Here is a 24195-nt window from a genome sequence, read left to right as displayed (position 1 = left end):
TCTATGACAAAGATTGTTTCAGTCACTCAATATGTACTTTTAACCCTCTGGTGTCTGCGCGTGTCGGATCGATTTTTTTATTTCAATGAAATGAATGTACTATATTTTAGTTCAATAATGTTTCTTAATTCATATTTTTAGAAGATTTTATGGTACTAAATTATATTTACATTGTATTTATAATCCATTCATTTACGTTTTGAACATTGACCTGAAAATTAAATTTAAAATTAAATTTAAAAAATGCTGTAGAGCGACAGACTGAAGTTTGATCTCTTTTCAAAGACGACACTTGGCAGATTATTGCTGAAGTGAAAAAAGTAAAAAAAAAAAGTGAACTTAAAAGTTACAGAATTGTACGTTTATTGTTGTGAAAAATTTGCAAAAAATACTATTTGCAATTTTTATATGAAATATATATGGGAGTAACAAGTGTAACATTTTTCAGTCAAAAATTAACGAAGAGCAATAATGTTAAAATGGTATAATATTTATGAATTTGATTATATATTTATCCGTTTGGTTGCGAATCCAGTGCGCTTGCAGAGAGGCTCCGCCCACACGCTCTTCTGATTGGCTGTGGTTTGTGACTGATAGGTCTGGTTAGGAGCACAGATTAAACATGCTGGGAATATATTACAGCATATTTCACAAGCTACAGAGGATTTCTGAAGGAGTAACACAGGCTAGATCCTTCTATATGAACTATCAGTCGTTCGGTGCATGAGTGTTTGCAGTGCAGGTCATCACTCACTCCTCCAGATCCAGAGCTTCATGAGCCGCCGTGATCCGAGCCTGAGGATTCCTCTCTCTCCAGGCCTTCTGCATGACTGTCAACACACACACACACACAAACACACACACACACTTATGCAAAGGTCTCCCAGATGCTGTGCTGAATCAGTAATGCTGTGCTCTTACTGGCATCTGCAGGCCGCAGATGATCAGAATCACAGGTGAAGAAAGTCTGATGATCCTGCGCTGATAGATTCATGTCGTAATATGTGAGCGGCTCTCGCCCCGTTACCCAGGTGTACCTGCAGCAAACACACTCACATCAGCAGCTCAATGACACTCAACATCAGTTACTCTCATCATCAGTTACTCTCATCATCAGTTACTCTCACCATCAGTTACTCTCATCATCAGTTACTCTCACCATCAGTTACTCTCATCATCAGTTACTCTCATCATCAGTTACTCTCACCATCAGTTACTCTCATCATCAGTTACTCTCACCATCAGTTACTCTCAACATCAGTTACTCTCAACATCAGTTACTCTCACCATCAGTTACTCTCAACATCAGTTACTCTCAACATCAGTTACTCTCATCATCAGTTACTCTCACCATCAGTTACTCTCACCATCAGTTACTCTCATCATCAGTTACTCTCACCATCAGTTACTCTCATCATCAGTTACTCTCAACATCAGTTAATCTCATCATCAGTTACTTTCATCATCAGTTACTCTCATCATCAGTTACTTTCATCATCAGTTACTCTCATCATCAGTTACTCTCAACATCAGTTACTCTCATCATCAGTTACTCTCATCATCAGTTACTCTCACCATCAGTTACTCTCATCATCAGTTACTCTCACCATCAGTTACTCTCATCATCAGTTACTCTCATCATCAGTTACTCTCAACATCAGTTACTCTCATCATCAGTTACTCTCAACATCAGTTACTCTCAACATCAGTTACTCTCATCATCAGTTACTCTCATCATCAGTTACTCTCAACATCAGTTACTCTCACCATCAGTTACTCTCACCATCAGTTACTCTCATCATCAGTTACTCTCAACATCAGTTACTCTCATCACAGTTACTCTCATCATCAGTTACTCTCACCATCAGTTACTCTCACCATCAGTTACTCTCACCATCAGTTACTCTCACCATCAGTTACTCTCATCATCAGTTACTCTCACCATCAGTTACTCTCACCATCAGTTACTCTCACCATCAGTTACTCTCACCATCAGTTACTCTCACCATCAGTTACTCTCAACATCAGTTACTCTCATCATCAGTTACTCTCATCATCAGTTACTCTCATCATCAGTTACTCTCATCACAGTTACTCTCATCATCAGTTACTCTCATCATCAGTTACTCTCATCATCAGTTACTCTCACCATCAGTTACTCTCACCATCAGTTACTCTCATCATCAGTTACTCTCACCATCAGTTACTCTCACCATCAGTTACTCTCACCATCAGTTACTCTCACCATCAGTTACTCTCAACATCAGTTACTCTCATCATCAGTTACTCTCATCATCAGTTACTCTCATCATCAGTTACTCTCATCACAGTTACTCTCATCATCAGTTACTCTCATCATCAGTTACTCTCATCATCAGTTACTCTCACCATCAGTTACTCTCACCATCAGTTACTCTCATCATCAGTTACTCTCACCATCAGTTACTCTCACCATCAGTTACTCTCACCATCAGTTACTCTCACCATCAGTTACTCTCATCATCAGTTACTCTCACCATCAGTTACTCTCAACATCAGTTACTCTCAACATCAGTTACTCTCACCATCAGTTACTTTCATCATCAGTTACTCTCACCATCAGTTACTCTCATCATCAGTTACTCTCATCATCAGTTACTCTCACCATCAGTTACTCTCACCATCAGTTGCTCTCACCATCAGTTACTCTCATCATCAGTTACTCTCATCATCAGTTACTCTCAACATCAGTTAATCTCATCATCAGTTACTTTCATCATCAGTTACTCTCACCATCAGTTACTCTCATCATCAGTTACTCTCACCATCAGTTACTCTCATCATCAGTTACTCTCACCATCAGTTACTCTCACCATCAGTTACTCTCACCATCAGTTACTCTCATCATCAGTTACTCTCATCATCAGTTACTCTCATCATCAGTTACTCTCACCATCAGTTACTCTCACCATCAGTTACTCTCATCATCAGTTACTCTCATCATCAGTTACTCTCATCATCAGTTACTCTCACCATCAGTTACTCTCACCATCAGTTACTCTCACCATCAGTTACTCTCACCATCAGTTACTCTCATCATCAGTTACTCTCAACATCAGTTACTCTCATCATCAGTTACTCTCATCATCAGTTACTCTCACCATCAGTTACTCTCACCATCAGTTACTCTCACCATCAGTTACTCTCATCATCAGTTACTCTCATCATCAGTTACTCTCATCATCAGTTACTCTCACCATCAGTTACTCTCAACATCAGTTACTCTCATCATCAGTTACTCTCACCATCAGTTACTCTCATCATCAGTTACTCTCATCATCAGTTACTCTCATCATCAGTTACTCTCACCATCAGTTACTCTCACCATCAGTTACTCTCATCATCAGTTACTCTCAACATCAGTTACTCTCATCATCAGTTACTCTCAACATCAGTTACTCTCATCATCAGTTACTCTCACCATCAGTTACTCTCATCATCAGTTACTCTCATCATCAGTTACTCTCAACATCAGTTACTCTCACCATCAGTTACTCTCATCATCAGTTACTCTCACCATCAGTTACTCTCACCATCAGTTACTCTCACCATCAGTTACTCTCATCATCAGTTACTCTCACCATCAGTTACTCTCACCATCAGTTACTCTCACCATCAGTTACTCTCATCATCAGTTACCAGGGATTAAAGTGAAAAAAATTCTTCTGACTGAAATTTTTTTTCAGGCCAAGTCATATTCCTTTAACTTTATTTAAATAGTCGAGACCAATATCGTTTTAAGGGGAGATGTTTTAAACCGCTTTAATATTGCAAGTTTGCATATTTTAAAAGCTATTTTAATCTATGAAAAAAAATTACTTAGCTTGACAAATAATCAACCATCTACATAACTTTTCAGTGCATGTTTTTATTTATCTTATAAGACCAAACAATGCTAATTATATTAATATATAGTTTGTTTAATGGCAAATCGTTTTGGCTGAGGGCAAAGTGAAGTTTCATAACTTTATATATTTAGGCTATTTAACTTTAACTGTGTAGCCTATTAGAGAGCTGACTAATGTTTGACTGAATTGTTTGCTTTATTTCTCATTGTATAGCTTCTTATAGCCTACATATTAGGCTACTTATACTTTTATGGATATTATTGATAATTAAAACTGACATTTAACAAAAAGCAACAGGGTTGTGTAATGTTATATATTCTAAAATATATAAAATATTCTTTATATATTTTACTATGCATTCTCTTGTATGTGTACATGCATAATAAAATAAAATGATACAACCCTGTCTCTGTTTGTTAAGTTTGTCAGTTTTAATGATCAATAATGTTTCATATTTTTAAAATGAAAACAAAAAGAAGCAGGGTTGTGTTTTATATTGCGTGTTGTTATAAATATATGGAGTGAAGATAATCAATGTGCGTTGTCTGAACCACATTTGTGTGGCCATATAGGCCTAATATGTTTATGATAATATGTTCATTTATAAATGAAAAGAGGTGTTTTGTATATATTTCGTTTTATTGTTGATGAAAAGAGGCAGAGTTGTATTTTATACCATATTACATTTTATTGTTGCCTAAAATATACATAAAGAGATAACCGGAGTAGCCAGAGCGAGCTGAGTGACGAAACCAAGATCGCCGCGGATCCGTTTGCAGAATAACCGGACTCGCGTCCTCGGGAGTTCGTTCTCCCGAGTCGAACTTGCCAAGTCCGAACTATCAAGGACGCAAGTCCGAGGTTTATATTTATATTCAGGTCAATATTAACCCGCGTTCTGTTTTCTATCATGGGCCGTGCACGTTTGCGTTGACGTAATATGCACGCAAACGCACCAGGGTTCGATAGAATTAAGTTGAACGTGAAACTAGACCAACGCTGCGGGGGGCGCAGGGAACAAACTCGCTCGGATTCGGACCGCAGCAAACCAGCTGTAGCCTGACATGCACTTCTCCAAAACTAAGATTAATTGAGTGAACACGGAGCAGTTTTTCCGTGAGCGGGAATTGAAAACCCGGACTGGACCATAAGCGAAGTGATTACAGAATGTTAGAGTGGAGAGAGGAACGTGCTTTCGCTCCGATCCAGGCTTTATCACATCCCCCTCAGCAGGGTGAATACACCTCGTCTTGCCTTAATTTAAGACCTATTCAAACTAAAATTAAGACATTTATCACACTATTTGAGAAATGAAAGCCTATTTACGGCCTTAACATTATGAAAAGTGAATTTAAGACATTAAGGACAGACGGGAACCCTGCAATTGACGGAAATCCGTCATAGACTCGCTGCAATTAACGGAAATCCGTCGTAGCGACGGAGAACTTTAATCCCTGAGTTACTCTCAACATCAGTTACTCTCATCATCAGTTACTCTCACCATCAGTTACTCTCACCATCAGTTACTCTCACCATCAGTTACTCTCACCATCAGTTACTCTCATCATCAGTTACTCTCATCATCAGTTACTCTCATCATCAGTTACTCTCACCATCAGTTACTCTCAACATCAGTTACTCTCATCATCAGTTACTCTCATCATCAGTTACTCTCACCATCAGTTACTCTCATCATCAGTTACTCTCACCATCAGTTACTCTCACCATCAGTTACTCTCACCATCAGTTACTCTCACCATCAGTTACTCTCATCATCAGTTACTCTCATCATCAGTTACTCTCACCATCAGTTACTCTCAACATCAGTTACTCTCATCATCAGTTAGTCTCATCATCAGTTACTCTCATCATCAGTTACTCTCAACATCAGTTACTCTCACCATCAGTTACTCTCACCATCAGTTACTCTCACCATCAGTTACTCTCAACATCAGTTACTCTCATCATCAGTTACTCTCATCATCAGTTACTCTCAACATCAGTTACTCTCATCATCAGTTACTCTCAACATCAGTTACTCTCACCATCAGTTACTCTCACCATCAGTTACTCTCACCATTATTTACTCTCAACATCAGTTACTCTCATCATCAGTTACTCTCATCATCAGTTACTCTCAACATCAGTTACTCTCAACATCAGTTACTCTCAACATCAGTTACTCTCATCATCAGTTACTCTCATCATCAGTTACTCTCACCATCAGTTACTCTCACCATCAGTTACTCTCAACATCAGTTACTCTCATCATCAGTTACTCTCATCATCAGTTACTCTCATCATCAGTTACTCTCATCATCAGTTACTCTCATCATCAGTTACTCTCAACATCAGTTACTCTCATCATCAGTTACTCTCATCATCAGTTACTCTCACCATCAGTTACTCTCACCATCATTTACTCTCAACATCAGTTACTCTCATCATCAGTTACTCTCACCATCAGTTACTCTCATCACAGTTACTCTCATCATCAGTTACTCTCAACATCAGTTACTCTCATCATCAGTTACTCTCACCATCAGTTACTCTCAACATCAGTTACTCTCATCATCAGTTACTCTCATCATCAGTTACTCTCACCATCAGTTACTCTCACCATCAGTTACTCTCACCATCAGTTACTCTCATCATCAGTTACTCTCATCACAGTTACTCTCACCATCAGTTACTCTCATCACAGTTACTCTCACCATCAGTTACTCTCATCACAGTTACTCTCATCATCAGTTACTCTCAACATCAGTTACTCTCATCACAGTTACTCTCATCACAGTTACTCTCATCATCAGTTACTCTCACCATCAGTTACTCTCATCATCAGTTACTCTCACCATCAGTTACTCTCACCATCAGTTACTCTCACCATCAGTTACTCTCATCATCAGTTACTCTCATCATCAGTTACTCTCATCACAGTTACTCTCATCATCAGTTACTCTCATCACAGTTACTCTCACCATCAGTTACTCTCATCACAGTTACTCTCATCATCAGTTACTCTCAACATCAGTTACTCTCATCATCAGTTACTCTCATCATCAGTTACTCTCACCATCAGTTACTCTCACCATCAGTTACTCTCACCATCAGTTACTCTCATCATCAGTTACTCTCATCATCAGTTACTCTCAACATCAGTTACTCTCACCATCAGTTACTCTCACCATCATTTACTCTCAACATCAGTTACTCTCATTATCAGTTACTCTCATCATCAGTTACTCTCATCATCAGTTACTCTCATCATCAGTTACTCTCAACATCAGTTACTCTCAACATCAGTTACTCTCACCATCAGTTACTCTCACCATCAGTTACTCTCATCATCAGTTACTCTCATCATCAGTTACTCTCAACATCAGTTACTCTCACCATCAGTTACTCTCACCATCATTTACTCTCAACATCAGTTACTCTCATCATCAGTTACTCTCATCATCAGTTACTCTCACCATCAGTTACTCTCACCATCAGTTACTCTCATCATCAGTTACTCTCATCATCAGTTACTCTCACCATCAGTTACTCTCATCATCAGTTACTCTCACCATCAGTTACTCTCATCATCAGTTACTCTCAACATCAGTTACTCTCATCATCAGTTACTCTCATCATCAGTTACTCTCACCATCAGTTACTCTCACCATCAGTTACTCTCAACATCAGTTACTCTCATCATCAGTTACTCTCAACATCAGTTACTCTCATCATCAGTTACTCTCACCATCAGTTACTCTCAACATCAGTTACTCTCATCATCAGTTACTCTCACCATCAGTTACTCTCACCATCAGTTACTCTCATCATCAGTTACTCTCATCATCAGTTACTCTCAACATCAGTTACTCTCATCATCAGTTACTCTCACCATCAGTTACTCTCACCATCAGTTACTCTCACCATCAGTTACTCTCATCATCAGTTACTCTCACCATCAGTTACTCTCATCATCAGTTACTCTCACCATCAGTTACTCTCATCATCAGTTACTCTCATCATCAGTTACTCTCACCATCAGTTACTCTCACCATCAGTTACTCTCACCATCAGTTACTCTCATCATCAGTTACTCTCATCATCAGTTACTCTCATCATCAGTTACTCTCACCATCAGTTACTCTCACCATCAGTTACTCTCATCATCAGTTACTCTCATCATCAGTTACTCTCATCATCAGTTACTCTCATCATCAGTTACTCTCAACATCAGTTACTCTCATCATCAGTTACTCTCATTTAATATCCCTTTAAGAGCTTCATGTGGGTTTCTGCCAAAATAAAAGCTTGATCGTTTAATGTTTGAAAATGAAGAAATTAATACTGCCATTAATAAGTATGGTTAAATAAAAATATTATTACTATATTATTTTTCAATGAAATATTACAATAGTAATATTTCTCATTTTGTTTAATGTCTTGATTTAGTAATAGTAATAATAATAATAATAATAATTTTAAAGTTGTCAAATGGATATACTATCACAAACTTTTTGGACAAATTTACAAAAAAACAAAAAAAAGCATTTTAAATTAAAAATAAAAATATATATAAACAGCGTTTACCAGACAGTTAAAGATAGACTAGCTTGTTTTGACGGTGACTCACCGGTTATATTCAGCTCCTCTGAACAGATTGAGTGGATTTCTCCAAACCTTACACTCTATACACACACACACACACACACACACACGAAAACATAGTTAAACAGACTCATAAACTCAGAGTGACAGTGATTGATTGGTGATTGACAGCTGACCTGAGACGCTCTGTCGGCTGGAGTCGGCGTCTCCGTTACTGGCACTGGTGTTGCTGGGAGAACTGGTGTCGACTCCACCTAGCAGAGGACGCAGGTGACTGACCGAAACCTGCTCGATGAACGACGTCCCGTACTTCCGGAAATACCACCACTCGAAGATCTGACACACACAACATCATGATCACACACTCTTCTGAGCAACAACAATCATTTACACACAATAAACAATTTCTGCACTGATTCCAACTTCACAAATAAAACCCACAGAGCTGCTTTTACTGACACAGACCCTGTGGTTATTCAATTGTAGGGAATTAATTCAATAAAAACAATAGAAAAATACAGCAGTTGAAAATTACACAAGATGCATCACATTTTCATAAGCTAAAAAACTTTTCTGGTAAACACGTCCCTAAGAGCGCTGACTAAATAAAACCGTCGTCTACTCGCATTAAAAGCAGGACAGTCCAAGATAAGTTTAATAGAAAGGGGATCATGCAGAACATAAATAAATATGGATCTTCCAGCAGAAGAGCATGAGTGAGTGTTGAATGTCCTAAACGTGAAGCCGCTTGATCAAAGTAAACGTAACTCACCAGAATGAGTCCTGAGATGAGGGATGAGGTGCCCGTCAACGCCACGTAGAACTTGGGGGTCAAAGTGTTGAGGAACATGCTCACTGCGCACGCACACACACACACACACACACACACACACACACACACACACACACACACACACACACACACACACACACACACAGAGAGAGAGAACAATCAAACATCAAACACTCTGAGATGATCAGGCTAGTTCATCTATTCATGTAAATGAAGTCCTGACAGCACGTGACCCATGTGTGTTTATTTATACAGTTTCAGTCGCTCTGGAATCAGCCAGTGTGTGAGTGTAAACCTGAACATGACATCATCACGCATGACATCATCTAATCTTGCTGAGCTCACTCACACCTGACGGACGACACATGACATCACATCCTGCTTCTTTGTCTATATAGTGAACATTGACCACTGACTCTCACTTTACAGACAAAAACAGTTCAAACACACAAAATATCTTTGTTTATGTTGCGCAGAAGAACCGGGTCTGGAAAGACGTGATGATGAAACGCTTATTTTTGGATGAACTTTCCTTTTAACTGTAATGAGTGTTAAAAAGAGCGTCAGGTGAACAGCACTGACACGATACGAGACGAGACTGATCGAGGAGCGACACACTCGATTAACATCCACACACACGGCGTCCGTCCGACAGCAGCTGCGCTCATTCATTCAGCTGGAGAGACTCTCACACACACACAGAAGATCCATTCATCACACACTCCATCTACAGGCCTCAGTCTCAAACACACACACACACACACACACACACACACACACACACACACACACACACACACACACACACACACACACACACACACATGAATTTCTGTGAAGCTGCTTCTCACTACCGTTTAAAAGTATGGGGTCAGTAAGATTTACTTCTTAAAGGTGATATATCAAGCCCCTTTTCACCAGATGTAATATAAATCTATGGTGTCTCCAGAATGTGTCTGTGAAATTTCAGCTCAAATCCCCCCAGATCATTTATTACAGTTTGTCAAATTTACCCCTTTTTGGGTGTGAGCAAAAACACACCGTTTTGTGTGTGTCCCTTTAAATGCAAATGAGCTTTTGCTCCGCCTCCGTTCAGAAGAGGGCGGAGTCTTTACACGAGCTCCAGAAACTCCAGCAATAACAGAACAGGCCAATCTAACTCATCCAGAATCCCAGAATAACCAGTAGCGAGTGCAGCCTTACGGAGAGACTCAGGAACAGTTTCTGAATGTTAGTGGAGACATTTATGTAGTTGTTGTGGAGTTACACTGATCATCTCATCATCATGTTGAACTTCTACACAAGTGTCCACAGTTCCTGAGGTGTTTATAAGACAGCGGTGACGTGTTCTGGTCAATAGTGTTCAGTGCTCGTCTGTGCTCAACGACAGAAAGACTCACCAGAACAGAGTTACTGAGTTTCACTTTTAGGTTTTCTGGGTTGTTAGAAGCACCGGATTACGGCACTTAAACACGGGAAAAGTCAGATTTTCATATGTCCTTTAAATAAATGTTATTTTTTATTAATCAAGGCTGCATTAAATTGATTAAAACTGACAGTAAAGACATTTGTAAGGTTACAAAAGATTCTATTTAAAATAAAAGCTGTTATTTTGAACTTTCTATTCATCAAAGAATTGCAAAAGATAAAATGCATAATGAAAATCTGAAGCAGCACAACTGTTTTCAACACTGATAATAATCATAAATGTTTCTTGAGCATCAAATCATCATATTATAGTGATTTCTGAAGGATCATGTGACACTGAAGACTGGAGTAATGATGCTGAAAATTCAGCTTTGATCACAGAAATAAATTATAATTTACTATATATTCACATAGAAAACTGATGATTTACATGATGATATTTCACTTTTTTTACTGTATTTTTGATCAAATAAACGCAGCTTTGATGAGCAGAAGAGACTCTTTCAGAAACATTAAAATAATCTTTTCGACCGTATATTAAAGCATCCGACACAGAAACGGCTCGATTAGACTCTCACACTGACGAAAATCATGTGTGTATACATTCAAAGCAAATGAGTGTTATGTCTGTGTTATTCTTCATGTGTCAATAAACCAACAGTGCTCTTTTAAACACATCCCGTTCTCGAGGTTTAATCCGTGACTCGTGTGTGTACTCAGACGATGCAGAAGTTTCTCAGAGATGACTGTGATCGGGAAAGGTCATGAAAGATGAAGAACATCTGAAACCATCGCCATAATAATGAGCACATGACTGTGCAGCGGCCCTGCTAACGTATCGATCCAAACATGATATTAAAATACAGTAATATTAATATACAGAACTCAAATAAGAGCTTCTCCAATGATGAGCAGTTCTGAGGAACACACACACACACACACACACACAGCGTTCAGAGCACAGACACACAAACCTCACCGACACGACGCTGTGTTTATCTGCAGCAACACATCATAACACACACACACACACACTAATGCATGCAGGAGAGAGAGAGAGAGAGAGAGAGAAGCGGCTGTGGTGGAGGATGGCACACACACACTCACACTCACACACACACAGCGGCGCAAACGCATGCAGGAGAGAGAGAGAGAGAGAGAGAGAGAGAGAGAGGCAGCTGTGGTGGAGGATGGCACACACACACACACACACACACTGTGGTGGAGGATGGGTACTTACATGAGGACTCGGTGCCAAACATGGCTGATCCAGGAGGAGAGGGAGCGGGGGGGTGGGGCGGGCGAGCTACACAGCAGGGCTCATCAACGCATCAACGCACAACACACACCAACCCGTGCTCACACACATCCGTCAGTCCTCCGGCGGGCCGGACCTCAGCCGCGGATCGGGATCGGGATCAGGCCCAGACAAAAGCCCAGCACACACTGATGCTGATGATGATGAGGAGCCGGCCAATCACAGCTCACGCTCAGCAGGACCAATCACAGCTCACGCTCACGAGGAGGACATGAAGCAACACTGGAGCAGAGACACGGAAGAAACACGCGTGACGTCAGTCCAGCTCACACACACACGCACACCAGCCGCATCACTCTACATAACAGGGGCCGAGCGGAAGATGACGATCAATAACACATTAACAGAGTTAGCGTGCAGAAACCAGCATTAACCGGGACTAATAAATGCGGTGTTGTTCAGAGAGAGTTAAGAGTGAGGAAGAGGAGCAGAACACACACACTCCTCTTCATCAGTGTGATGACAAAAGCCACCGGATCATCAAGCACAGCTTACTTCCCACACACACCTCGCATATCATTATTCTCACAATAGATCTTTCTACCTAAAAAACATTAATTATTAATTCACAAATATTATTTAATTTTTTTGGTAGTCACACCACATGACATCTTGTCATAAAAAGGTCAAATGAACTGTTTTTTTAAAGATGATTTCTTATTATATGATATATTTTTTTAATAAATAATACAATTAATAAACAATAGCAGGAGCGGCCCATGATGATCAATATACCGCTGTTCATAACACAGCGTTAGCGTTAGCGTGCAGAAAACAACATTAACCGGGACTAATAATGCGGTGTTGTTCAATGAGAGTTAAGAGTGAGGAAGAGGAGGAAGAGTGAGGAAGAGGAGGAAGAGTGAGGAAGAGGAGGAAGAGGAGGAAGAGGGAGGAAGAGGGAGGAAGAGGAGGAAGAGTGAGGAAGAGGATGAAGAGTGAGGAAGAGTGAGGAAGAGTGAGGAAGAGTGAGGAAGAGTGTGGAAGAGGAGGAAGAGTGAGGAAGAGTGAGGAAGAGGAGGAAGAGGAGGAAGAGGGAGGAAGAGTGAGGAAGAGTGAGGAAGAGGATGAAGAGTGAGGAAGAGTGAGGAAGAGTGAGGAAGAGTGAGGAAGAGGAGGAAGAGTGAGGAAGAGTGAGGAAGAGGAGGAAGAGTGAGGAAGAGGAGGAAGAGTGAGGAAGAGGAGGAAGAGTGAGGAAGAGTGAGGAAGATGAGGAAGAGTGAGGAAGAGTGAGGAAGAGTGAGGAAGAGGAGGAAGAGTGAGGAAGAGGAGGAAGAGTGAGGAAGAGTGAGGAAGAGGAGGAAGAGTGAGGAAGAGGAGGAAGAGTGAGGAAGAGTGAGAAAGAGGAGGGAGAGTGAGGAAGAGGAGGGAGAGTGAGGAAGAGTGAGGAAGAGGAGGAAGAGTGAGGAAGAGTGAGAAGAGGAGGAAGAGTGAGGAAGAGTGAGGAAGAGGAGGAAGAGGAGGAAGAGTGAGGAAGAGTGAGGAAGAGGATGAAGAGGATGAAGAGTGAGGAAGAGTGAGGAAGAGTGAGGAAGAGTGAGGAAGAGGAGGAAGAGGAGGAAGAGTGAGGAAGAGTGAGGAAGAGGATGAAGAGTGAGGAAGAGTGAGGAAGAGGAGGAAGAGTGAGGAAGAGGAGGAAGAGTGAGGAAGAGGAGGAAGAGGAGGAAGAGTGTGGAAGAGGAGGAAGAGTGAGGAAGAGGAGGAAGAGTGAGGAAGAGTGAGGAAGAGGAGGAAGAGTGAGGAAGAGTGAGGAAGAGGAGGAAGAGTGAGGAAGAGGAGGAAGAGTGAGGAAGAGGAGGAAGAGGAGGAAGAGGAGGAAGAGTGAGGAAGAGTGAGGAAGAGGAGGGAGAGGAGGAACAGGAGGGAGAGGAGGAAGAGTGAGGAAGAGGAGGAAGAGGAGGAAGAGGAGGAAGAGTGAGGAAGAGGAGGAAGAGTGAGGAAGAGTGAGGAAGAGGAGGAAGAGTGAGGAAGAGTGTGGAAGAGGAGGAAGAGTGAGGAAGAGTGAGGAAGAGGAGGAAGAGTGAGGAAGAGTGTGGAAGAGGAGGAAGAGTGAGGAAGAGGAGGAAGAGGAGGAAGAGTGAGGAAGAGTGAGGAAGAGGAGGAAGAGTGAGGAAGAGTGAGGAAGAGGAGGAAGAGTGAGGAAGAGTGAGGAAGAGGAGGAGTGAGGAAGAGGAGGAAGAGGAGGAAGAGTGAGGAAGAGGAGGAAGAGTGAGGAAGAGGAGGAAGAGTGAGGAAGAGGAGGAAGAGGAGGAAGAGTGAGAAAGAGGAGGAAGAAGAGGAAGAGGAGAGGAAGAAGAGGAAGAGGAGGAAGAGTGAGGAAGAGTGAGGAAGAGGAGGAAGAGTGAGGAAGAGTGAGGAAGAGGAGGAAGAGTGAGGAAGAGGAGGAAGAGTGAGAAAGAGGAGGAAGAAGAGGAAGAGGAGGAAGAGTGAGGAAGAGTGAGGAAGAGGAGGAAGAGTGAGGAAGAGGAGGAAGAGGAGGAAGAGTGAGGAAGAGTGAGGAAGAGTGAGGAAGAGGAGGAAGAGTGAGGAAGAGTGAGGAAGAGTGAGGAAGAGGAGGAAGAGGAGAAGAGTGAGGAAGAGTGAGGAAGAGTGAGGAAGAGGAGGAAGAGTGAGGAAGAGGAGGAAGAGGAGGAAGAGTGAGGAAGAGGAGGAAGAGTGAGGAAGAGTGAGGAAGAGTGAGGAAGAGGAGGAAGAGTGAGGAAGAGTGAGGAAGAGGAGGAAGAGGAGGAAGAGTGAGGAAGAGTGAGGAAGAGTGAGGAAGAGGAGGAAGAGTGAGGAAGAGTGAGGAAGAGGTGGAAGAGTGAGGAAGAGGAGGAAGAGGAGGAAGAGTGAGGAAGAGGAGGAAGAGGAGGAAGAGTGAGGAAGAGTGAGGAAGAGTGAGGAAGAGGAGGAAGAGTGAGGAAGAGTGAGGAAGAGAGTGAGGAAGAGGAGGAAGAGTGAGGAAGAGGAGGAAGAGGAGGAAGAGGAGGAAGAGTGAGGAAGAGGAGGAAGAGTGAGGAAGAGGAGGAAGAGGAGGAAGAGGAGGAAGAGTGAGGAAGAGGAGGAAGAGTGAGGAAGAGGAGGAAGAGGAGGAAGAGTGAGGTAGAGGAGGAAGAGTGAGGAAGAGTGAGGAAGAGTGAGGAAGAGTGAGGAAGAGGAGGAAGAGTGAGGAAGAGGAGGAAGAGGAGGAAGAGGAGGAAGATGAGGAAGAGGAGGAAGATGAGGAAGAGGAGGAAGAGTGAGGAAGAGGAGGAAGAGTGAGGAAGAGGAGGAAGAGTGAGGAAGAGGAGGAAGAGTGAGGAAGAGGAGGAAGAGGAGGAAGAGTGAGGAAGAGGAGGAAGAGTGAGGAAGAGGAGGAAGAGTGAGGAAGAGGAGGAAGAGGAGGAAGAGTGAGGAAGAGGAGGAAGAGTGAGGAAGAGGAGGAAGAGGAGGAAGAGGAGGAAGAGTGAGGAAGAGGAGGAAGAGTGAGGAAGAGTGAGGAAGAGTGAGGAAGAGGAGGAAGAGTGAGGAAGAGGAGGAAGAGGAGGAAGAGGAGGAAGAGTGAGGAAGAGGAGGAAGAGTGAGGAAGAGGAGGAAGAGTGAGGAAGAGGAGGAAGAGGAGGAAGAGGAGGAAGAGTGAGGAAGAGGAGGAAGAGTGAGGAAGAGGAGGAAGAGGAGGAAGAGGAGGAAGAGTGAGGTAGAGGAGGAAGAGTGAGGAAGAGTGAGGAAGAGTGAGGAAGAGGAGGAAGAGGAGGAAGAGGAGGAAGAGGAGGAAGAGTGAGGAAGAGGAGGAAGAGTGAGGAAGAGGAGGAAGAGGAGGAAGAGTGAGGAAGAGGAGGAAGAGTGAGGAAGAGGAGGAAGAGGAGGAAGAGTGAGGAAGAGTGAGGAAGAGTGAGGAAGAGGAGGAAGAGTGAGGAAGAGTGAGGAAGAGTGAGGAAGAGGAGGAAGAGTGAGGAAGAGGAGGAAGAGTGAGGAAGAGTGAGGAAGAGTGAGGAAGAGGAGGAAGAGGAGGAAGAGTGAGGAAGAGGAGGAAGAGGAGGAAGAGTGAGGAAGAGGAGGAAGAGGAGGAAGAGGAGGAAGAGGAGGAAGAGTGAGGAAGAGGAGGAAGAGGAGGACACATTGTCATGGCATAAAAAGGTCAAACGATCTGCTATTTTTAAAGATAATTTCTTTTTTCTATCATTTTTTTATATAAATAATACAATTCGGGATAGTTACACCACATGACTCAAATGCCACACAAATACAAATTATTATTATATTAAAATTAGTAAGAAGTGAAACAGATTTATTCCTTTATTCCTAAGGATTAGTAACAACAAATGATTCTAATATTTCTGAACGAGGCGGTTTCCTCATTATGATCTCAGGCAGTTTATCACATTTTCTACCTTTTGCCTCCAAAGATTTTACATCTATTTCATTTTAAATGAGAAATTAAAAACATGCACACAATAGAACATCAACTATTGCGCGAGCAAATATATTATTATTTCTAATGTAATAATACATTTTTTTACACAATTTCTCTTATTTAAGAGTCACTCATCTATTTTACATTTACACTTTCTCTATTTCACAGATGTAAACCTCGTTCTCTCTTCTGCAGAACACACATCTTATCTTCTTTTATGTCCCACAGAAGAAAGAAAGTCAAAATCAGTTTATTTGTGGGTGAACTGTCCCTTTAATACAGCAGGCGATATGAAAATCATCATATATTAGATCTCGCCTCATTTATGCTCAACTATGATTCATTTCACACATCATGTCTCATATATATATATATAATAATGAGAGGTGAATGAACTTTGTGACCATGTCAGACTAACATGTCAGTTTAAAGTATAACAGTTCAATAATAACAACAATAACTGTAATATTTAAACGAGGTCTGAGTGACACGTGTCGTGTTGTTTTTCAGGAACTCAGTTGATCTCCATATTTTTCTCTCACTGACTAATGAACACTATGTAAACACACAGCAGGAGAAACACGCTTAATAATGCTCGTTTTTCGCAGATATTCATGTTTACACACTTTACAAGCACAGTTAGCATTGCTAAGACACAATAACATGTGAAGTTCATAAAGCACGGAAGCAACACTATAATGAGACGGACTTTGAGCTGCACTGAGAGTGTTTTTATATCAGTATTCGCAGTGAATGATGTTTAATCTCACCAGCATCTGATGAATGATCGCTCGATCAACGTGGCGCGACAGAACCAGCAGAAGAAAGAAGAACAGCAGACATGACACACACACACACACACACACACACACACACACACAGAGGCCACGCCCACCCGTCAGGCCCGCCCATTCACTGTTAGCTCCGCCCACCGATCATGTTCAGTCCGCTTCCTTTTTTGTAGGCTAGAAATATTTATATATTTATTTATTGCGAATGACAGTGTTTTTATAAAAAATAAGACAAGATAGTCGAGTTTAATCTATCTATCTATCTATATTTCTTTTTATGCCTTTATGAAGTGAGATCTTTTTATACGTATGGATATGTATATATAGGCAATATTAATTTAAATCTAAAACGAATGACTAAACAACTTAAATGAAATAACTCAATAGACATTAGGCATTCATGGATCCAGACATCTCTGCGCCCTCTAGATACAATACAGTCCCGATTGAAATCACACAAAACCATCTATGTTTATGCATTAATTACATAAAGAAAATAAATGAAAACCAGGACATTTATGGTGAATTGACAACATCCCTGGAAACTTGGATTCCTCGCGTTTTCATGTCTTTTTTTCTTTTTCTGATGGTGTCTTTGTATCTTCCACGGGATTTGGCGTCGTGACGTCAGCACGTCCTGACCTCTCGCGAGCGCAGGATTCTGGAGCAGAGACAAACTCTCGCTTTAAATTTAGTTTTAACTCTTTTTTTTCTGCATTAATTGTTCTTTTTCGAAGCCAAACTGGCCAGCGGAATACTTTTTTTGCGGCTATTGTCGTTTAAATAGCGCCTTGTGCTTTTAAAGTGGCCGATTTGTACTTTTATCCCGGTGTTTTTCCTCATGGATCAGATGGTGACGCGTCAGAATAATTGACACTAATAAACGCGATTCATTAATTCATATTTTCAAATTACATTACCTCAGTAAACGTCGGGTTTACGCGTCGATTTTAAACGCTAAAATTGTTTTATTCCTGCGCTTAAATGATTATAATTTGATTACTCTTACTTTAGCTGCTAATGCTAACTAGCGCAGGCCGCTGTTGGAGTTTATTTATATATGAGTATTTTTGTATTTATATGATGTATATGCGTATTTGAGTGTATATGAATGGTAGTGAGAGTCTGATGGTCTTTCTGAAGTCTTTGATTGATCACTAATGTTTTCTCCATCACTTCAGACTCAGATCTCTAATATTGAGTGATGTTTCTCACTCATTATAAAGGCCTCGTTTATTTTCTTTATTTTTTCGCTCACTCTGCGATCTTTTTAAAAGTGATAGGTGACTTCTTTTACTCATGTCGAAAAGTTTGATGGCTTGACGAACAATTTGCGCCGTAGTTTATCTTTTAAATGTATTAGCTGTGATTGACTGGACATAATAAAGAAGAGGAGAAACAAACCGGCTGAGAGTCAAGGTAATTAAATACAGTACTGATGTGATCTGCTGTCTGTTACTGATCTGATCTGCTGTCTGTTACTGATCTGATCTTCTGTCCGTTACTGATCTGATCTTCTGTCTGTTACTGATCTGATCTTCTGTCCGTTACTGATCTGATCTTCTGTCCGTTACTGATCTGATCGGCTGTCCGTTACTGATCTGATCTTCTGTCTGTTACTGATCTGATCTTCTGTCCGTTACTGATCTGATCTTCTGTCTGTTACTGATCTGATCGGCTGTCCGTTACTGATCTGATCTTCTGTCTGTTACTGATCTGATCGGCTGTCCGTTACTGATCTGATCTTCTGTCTGTTACTGATCTGATCGGCTGTCCGTTACTGATCTGATCTTCTGTCTGTTACTGATCTGATCTTCTGTCCGTTACTGATCTGATCGGCTGTCCGTTACTGATCTGATCTTCTGTCCGTTACTGATCTGATCTTCTGTCCGTTACTGATCTGATCTTCTGTCCGTTACTGATCTGATCGGCTGTCCGTTACTGATCTGATCTTCTGTCTGTTACTGATCTGATCTTCTGTCTGTTACTGATCTGATCTTCTGTCCGTTACTGATCTGATCGGCTGTCCGTTACTGATCTGATCTTCTGTCTGTTACTGATCTGATCTTCGGTTCGTTACTGATCTGATCTTCTGTCTGTTACTGATCTGATCGGCTGTCCGTTACTGATCTGATCTTCTGTCTGTTACTGATCTGATCGGCTGTCCGTTACTGATCTGATCTTCTGTCTGTTACTGATCTGATCGGCTGTCCGTTACTGATCTGATCTTCTGTCTGTTACTGATCTGATCGGCTGTCCGTTACTGATCTGATCTTCTGTCTGTTACTGATCTGATCTTCGGTTCGTTACTGATCTGATCTTCTGTCTGTTACTGATCTGATCGGCTGTCCGTTACTGATCTGATCTTCTGTCTGTTACTGATCTGATCGGCTGTCCGTTACTGATCTGATCGGCTGTCCGTTACTGATCTAATCTTCTGTCTGTTACTGATCTGATCGGCTGTCCGTTACTGATCTGATCTTCTGTCTGTTACTGATCTGATCTTCGGTTCGTTACTGATCTGATCTTCTGTCTGTTATTGATCTGATCGGCTGTCCGTTACTGATCTGATCTTCTGTCTGTTACTGATCTGATCGGCTGTCCGTTACTGATCTGATCTTCTGTCTGTTACTGATCTGATCGGCTGTCCGTTACTGATCTGATCTTCTGTCTGTTACTGATCTGATCGGCTGTCCGTTACTGATCTGATCTTTTGTCTGTTACTGATCTGATCGGCTGTCCGTTACTGATCTGATCTTCTGTCTGTTACTGATCTGATCGGCTGTCCGTTACTGATCTGATCTTCTGTCTGTTACTGATCTGATCGGCTGTCCGTTACTGATCTGATCTTCTGTCTGTTACTGATCTGATCTTCTGTCCGTTACTGATCTGATCGGCTGTCCGTTACTGATCTGATCTTCTGTCTGTTACTGATCTGATCGGCTGTCCGTTACTGATCTGATCTTCTGTCTGTTACTGATCTGATCTTCGGTTCGTTACTGATCTGATCTTCTGTCTGTTACTGATCTGATCGGCTGTCCGTTACTGATCTGATCTTCTGTCTGTTACTGATCTGATCGGCTGTCCGTTACTGATCTGATCTTCTGTCTGTTACTGATCTGATCGGCTGTCCGTTACTGATCTGATCTTCTGTCTGTTACTGATCTGATCGGCTGTCCGTTACTGATCTGATCTTCTGTCTGTTACTGATCTGATCGGCTGTCCGTTACTGATCTGATCTTCTGTCTGTTACTGATCTGATCGGCTGTCCGTTACTGATCTGATCTTTTGTCTGTTACTGATCTGATCGGCTGTCCGTTACTGATCTGATCTTCTGTCTGTTACTGATCTGATCGGCTGTCCGTTACTGATCTGATCTTCTGTCTGTTACTGATCTGATCGGCTGTCCGTTACTGATCTGATCTTCTGTCTGTTACTGATCTGATCTTCTGTCTGTTACTGATCTGATCTTCTGTCTGTTACTGATCTGATCGGCTGTCCGTTACTGATCTGATAGGCTGTCCGTTACTGATCTGATCTTCTGTCTGTTACTGATCTGATCGGCTGTCCGTTACTGATCTGATCTTCTGTCTGTTACTGATCTGATCTTCTCTCCGTTACTGATCTGATCTTCTGTCCCTTACTGATCTGATCTTCTGTCTGTTACTGATCTGATCTTCTCTCCGTTACTGATCTGATCTTCTGTCTGTTACTGATCTGATCTTCTCTCCGTTACTGATCTGATCGGCTGTCCGTTACTGATCTGATCTTCTGTCTGTTACTGATCTGATCTTCTGTCTGTTACTGATCTGATAGGCTGTCCGTTACTGATCTGATCTTCTGTCTGTTACTGATCTGATCGGCCGTCCGTTACTGATCTGATCTTCTGTCCGTTACTGATCTGATCGGCTGTCTGTTACTGATCTGATCTTCTGTCCGTTACTGATCTGATCTTCTGTCTGTTACTGATCTGATCGGCTGTCCGTTACTGATCTGATCTTCTGTCCGTTACTGATCTGATCTTCTGTCCGTTACTGATCTGATCTTCTGTCCGTTACTGATCTGATCTTCTGTCTGTTACTGATCTGATCGGCTGTCCGTTACTCATCTGATCTTCTGTCCGTTACTGATCTGATCGGCTGTCCGTTACTGATCTGATCTTCTGTCTGTTACTGATCTGATCGGCTGTCCGTTACTTATCTGATCTTCTGTCTGTTACTGATCTGATCGGCTGTCCGTTACTGATCTGATCTTCTGTCCGTTACTGATCTGATCTTCTGTCTGTTACTGATCTGATCTGCTGTTTGTTACTGATCTGATCTTCTGTCTGTTACTGATCTGATCTTCTGTCTGTTACTGATCTGATCGGCTGTCTGTTACTGATCTGATCGGCTGTCCGTTACTGATCTGATCTTCTGTCCGTTACTGATCTGATCGGCTGTCCGTTACTGATCTGATCTGCTGTCTGTTACTGATCTGATCTTCTGTCCGTTACTGATCTGATCTTCTGTCTGTTACTGATCTGATCTTCTGTCTGTTACTGATCTGATCTTCTGTCTGTTACTGATCTGATCGGCTGTCCGTTACTGATCTGATCTTCTGTCCGTTACTGATCTGATCGGCTGTCCGTTACTGATCTGATCTGCTGTCTGTTACTGATCTGATCTTCTGTCCGTTACTGATCTGATCTTCTGTCCGTTACTGATCTGATCTTCTGTCCGTTACTGATCTGATCGACTGTCTGTTACTTATCTGATCTTCTGTCCGTTACTGATCTGATCTGCTGTCTGTTACTGATCTGATCTTCTGTCCGTTACTGATCTGATCTTCTGTCTGTTACTGATCTGATCGACTGTCTGTTACTTATCTGATCTTCTGTCCGTTACTGATCTGATCTTCTGTCCGTTACTGATCTGATCTTCTGTCTGTTACTGATCTGATCGACTGTCTGTTACTTATCTGATCTTCTCTCCGTTACTGATCTGATCGGCTGTCTGTTACTTATCTGATCTACTGTCTGTTACTGATCTGATCTTCTGTTTGTTACTGATCTGATTGGCTGTTTGTTACTGATCTGCTCTTCTGTCTGTTACTGATCTGATCTTCTGTTTGTTACTGATCTGATCGGCTGTCCGTTACTGATCTGATCTTCTGTCCGTTACTGATCTGATCTTCTGTCCGTTACTGATCTGATCTTCTGTCCGTTACTGATCTGATCGACTGTCTGTTACTTATCTGATCTTCTGTCCGTTACTGATCTGGTTGGCTGTCTGTTACTGATCTGATCTTCTGTCCGTTACTGATCTGATCTTCTGTCCGTTACTGATATGATCTGCTGTCTGTTACTGATCTGATCTTCTGTCCGTTACTGATCTGATCTTCTGTCCGTTACTGATCTGATCTTCTGTCCGTTACTGATCTGATCTTCTGTTCGTTACTGATCTGATCTTGTGTCCGTTACTGATGATTGGCTGTCCGTTACTGATCTGATCTTCTGTCCGTTACTGATCTGATCTTCTGTCCGTTACTGATATGATCTGCTGTCTGTTACTGATCTGATCTTCTGTCCGTTACTGATCTGATCTTCTGTCCGTTACTGATCTGATCTTCTGTCCGTTACTGATCTGATCTTCTGTCTGTTACTGATCTGATCTTCTGTCCGTTACTGATCTGATCTTCTGTCCGTTACTAATCTGATCTTCTGTTCGTTACTGATCTGATCTTGTGTCCGTTACTGATGATTGGCTGTCCGTTACTGATCTGATCTTCTGTCCGTTACTGATCTGATCTTCTGCCGTTACTGATCTGATCTTCTGTCTGTTACTGATCTGATCTTGTGTCTGTTACTGATCTGATCTTCTGTTCGTTACTGATCTGATCTTGTGTCCGTTACTGATCTGATCGGCTGTCCGTTACTGATCTGATCTTCTGTCTGTTACTGATCTGATCGGCTGTCCGTTACTGATCTGATCTTCTGTCTGTTACTGATCTGATCGGCTGTCTGTTACTGATCTGATCTTCTGTCTGTTACTGATCTGATCGGCTGTCCGTTACTGATCTGATCTTCTGTCTGTTACTGATCTGATCGGCTGTCTGTTACTGATCTGATCTTGTGTCCGTTACTGATGATTGGCTGTCCGTTACTGATCTGATCTTCTGTCCGTTACTGATCTGATCTTCTGCCGTTACTGATCTGATCTTCTGTCTGTTACTGATCTGATCTTCTGTTCGTTACTGATCTGATCTTGTGTCCGTTACTGATCTGATCGGCTGTCCGTTACTGATCTGATCGGCTGTCCGTTACTGATCTGATCTTCTGTCCGTTACTGATCTGATCTTCTGTCTGTTACTGATCTGATCGGCTGTCCGTTACTGATCTGATCTTCTGTCTGTTACTGATCTGATCTTCTGTCCGTTACTGATCTGATCTTCTGTCTGTTACTGATCTGATCGGCTGTCCGTTACTGATCTGATCTTCTGTCTGTTACTGATCTGATCGGCTGTCTGTTACTGATCTGATCGGCTGTCCGTTACTGATCTGATCTTCTGTCCGTTACTGATCTGATCTTCTGTCTGTTACTGATCTGATCGGCTGTCCGTTACTGATCTGATCTTCTGTCTGTTACTGATCTGATCTTCTGTCCGTTACTGATCTGATCTTCTGTCTGTTACTGATCTGATCGGCTGTCCGTTACTGATCTGATCTTCTGTCCGTTACTGATCTGATCGGCTGTCCGTTACTGATCTGATCTTCTGTCTGTTACTGATCTGATCGGCTGTCTGTTACTGATCTGATCGGCTGTCTGTTACTGATCTGATCGGCTGTCCGTTACTGATCTGATCTGCTGTCTGTTACTGATCTGATCGGCTGTCTGTTACTGATCTGATCGGCTGTCTGTTACTGATCTGATCTGCTGTCTGTTACTGATCTGATCTTCTGTCCGTTACTGATCTGATCTTCTGTCTGTTACTGATCTGATCGGCTGTCTGTTACTGATCTG

General features: G+C 41.9%; 2 protein-coding genes across 23 annotated transcripts in view; one reads left to right on the top strand and one right to left on the bottom strand.

Annotated features, from left to right (window-relative positions):
• The window catches only part of st7 (suppression of tumorigenicity 7), a 49128-nt gene extending 31795 nt beyond the window's left edge, over window positions 1-17333 (bottom strand). Inside the window, exons 1-7 of one of the 2 annotated variants that reach the window (XM_077232505.1) lie at window positions 17174-17333; window positions 11954-12253; window positions 9265-9347; window positions 8669-8828; window positions 8518-8572; window positions 922-1037; window positions 755-830 (exon numbers count right to left, since the gene is read on the bottom strand). In XM_077232505.1, the coding sequence (XP_077088620.1) occupies window positions 755-830; window positions 922-1037; window positions 8518-8572; window positions 8669-8828; window positions 9265-9347; window positions 11954-11975 (512 nt within the window). In that variant the 5' untranslated portion in view covers window positions 11976-12253; window positions 17174-17333. The remainder of the gene's footprint in view (window positions 1-754; window positions 831-921; window positions 1038-8517; window positions 8573-8668; window positions 8829-9264; window positions 9348-11953; window positions 12254-17173) is intronic. The other variant, XM_077232506.1, reaches the window with a different exon arrangement.
• Window positions 17334-17802: 469 nt separating this feature from the next.
• Window positions 17803-24195, top strand: part of ppfia1 (PTPRF interacting protein alpha 1) — a 125330-nt gene continuing 118937 nt past the window's right edge. For 13 of the 21 annotated variants that reach the window (XM_077232499.1, XM_077232503.1, XM_077232490.1 and 10 more), the window contains exon 1: window positions 17818-18613. The gene's annotated coding sequence lies outside the window, so the exon portion shown is untranslated. Of the gene's footprint in view, window positions 18614-24195 lie in introns of all 21 variants that reach the window. The other 8 variants (XM_077232501.1, XM_077232504.1, XM_077232491.1 and 5 more) reach the window with 1 other exon arrangement.

Source organism: Siphateles boraxobius, unplaced genomic scaffold (genome assembly GCF_051911475.1).
Source record: "Siphateles boraxobius isolate OS27281-9 unplaced genomic scaffold, OSU_SipBor_1 172, whole genome shotgun sequence".
In the NCBI taxonomy this organism is placed as follows: domain Eukaryota; kingdom Metazoa; phylum Chordata; class Actinopteri; order Cypriniformes; family Leuciscidae; genus Siphateles; species Siphateles boraxobius.
This window is presented reverse-complemented; position numbering and strand designations above follow the sequence as displayed.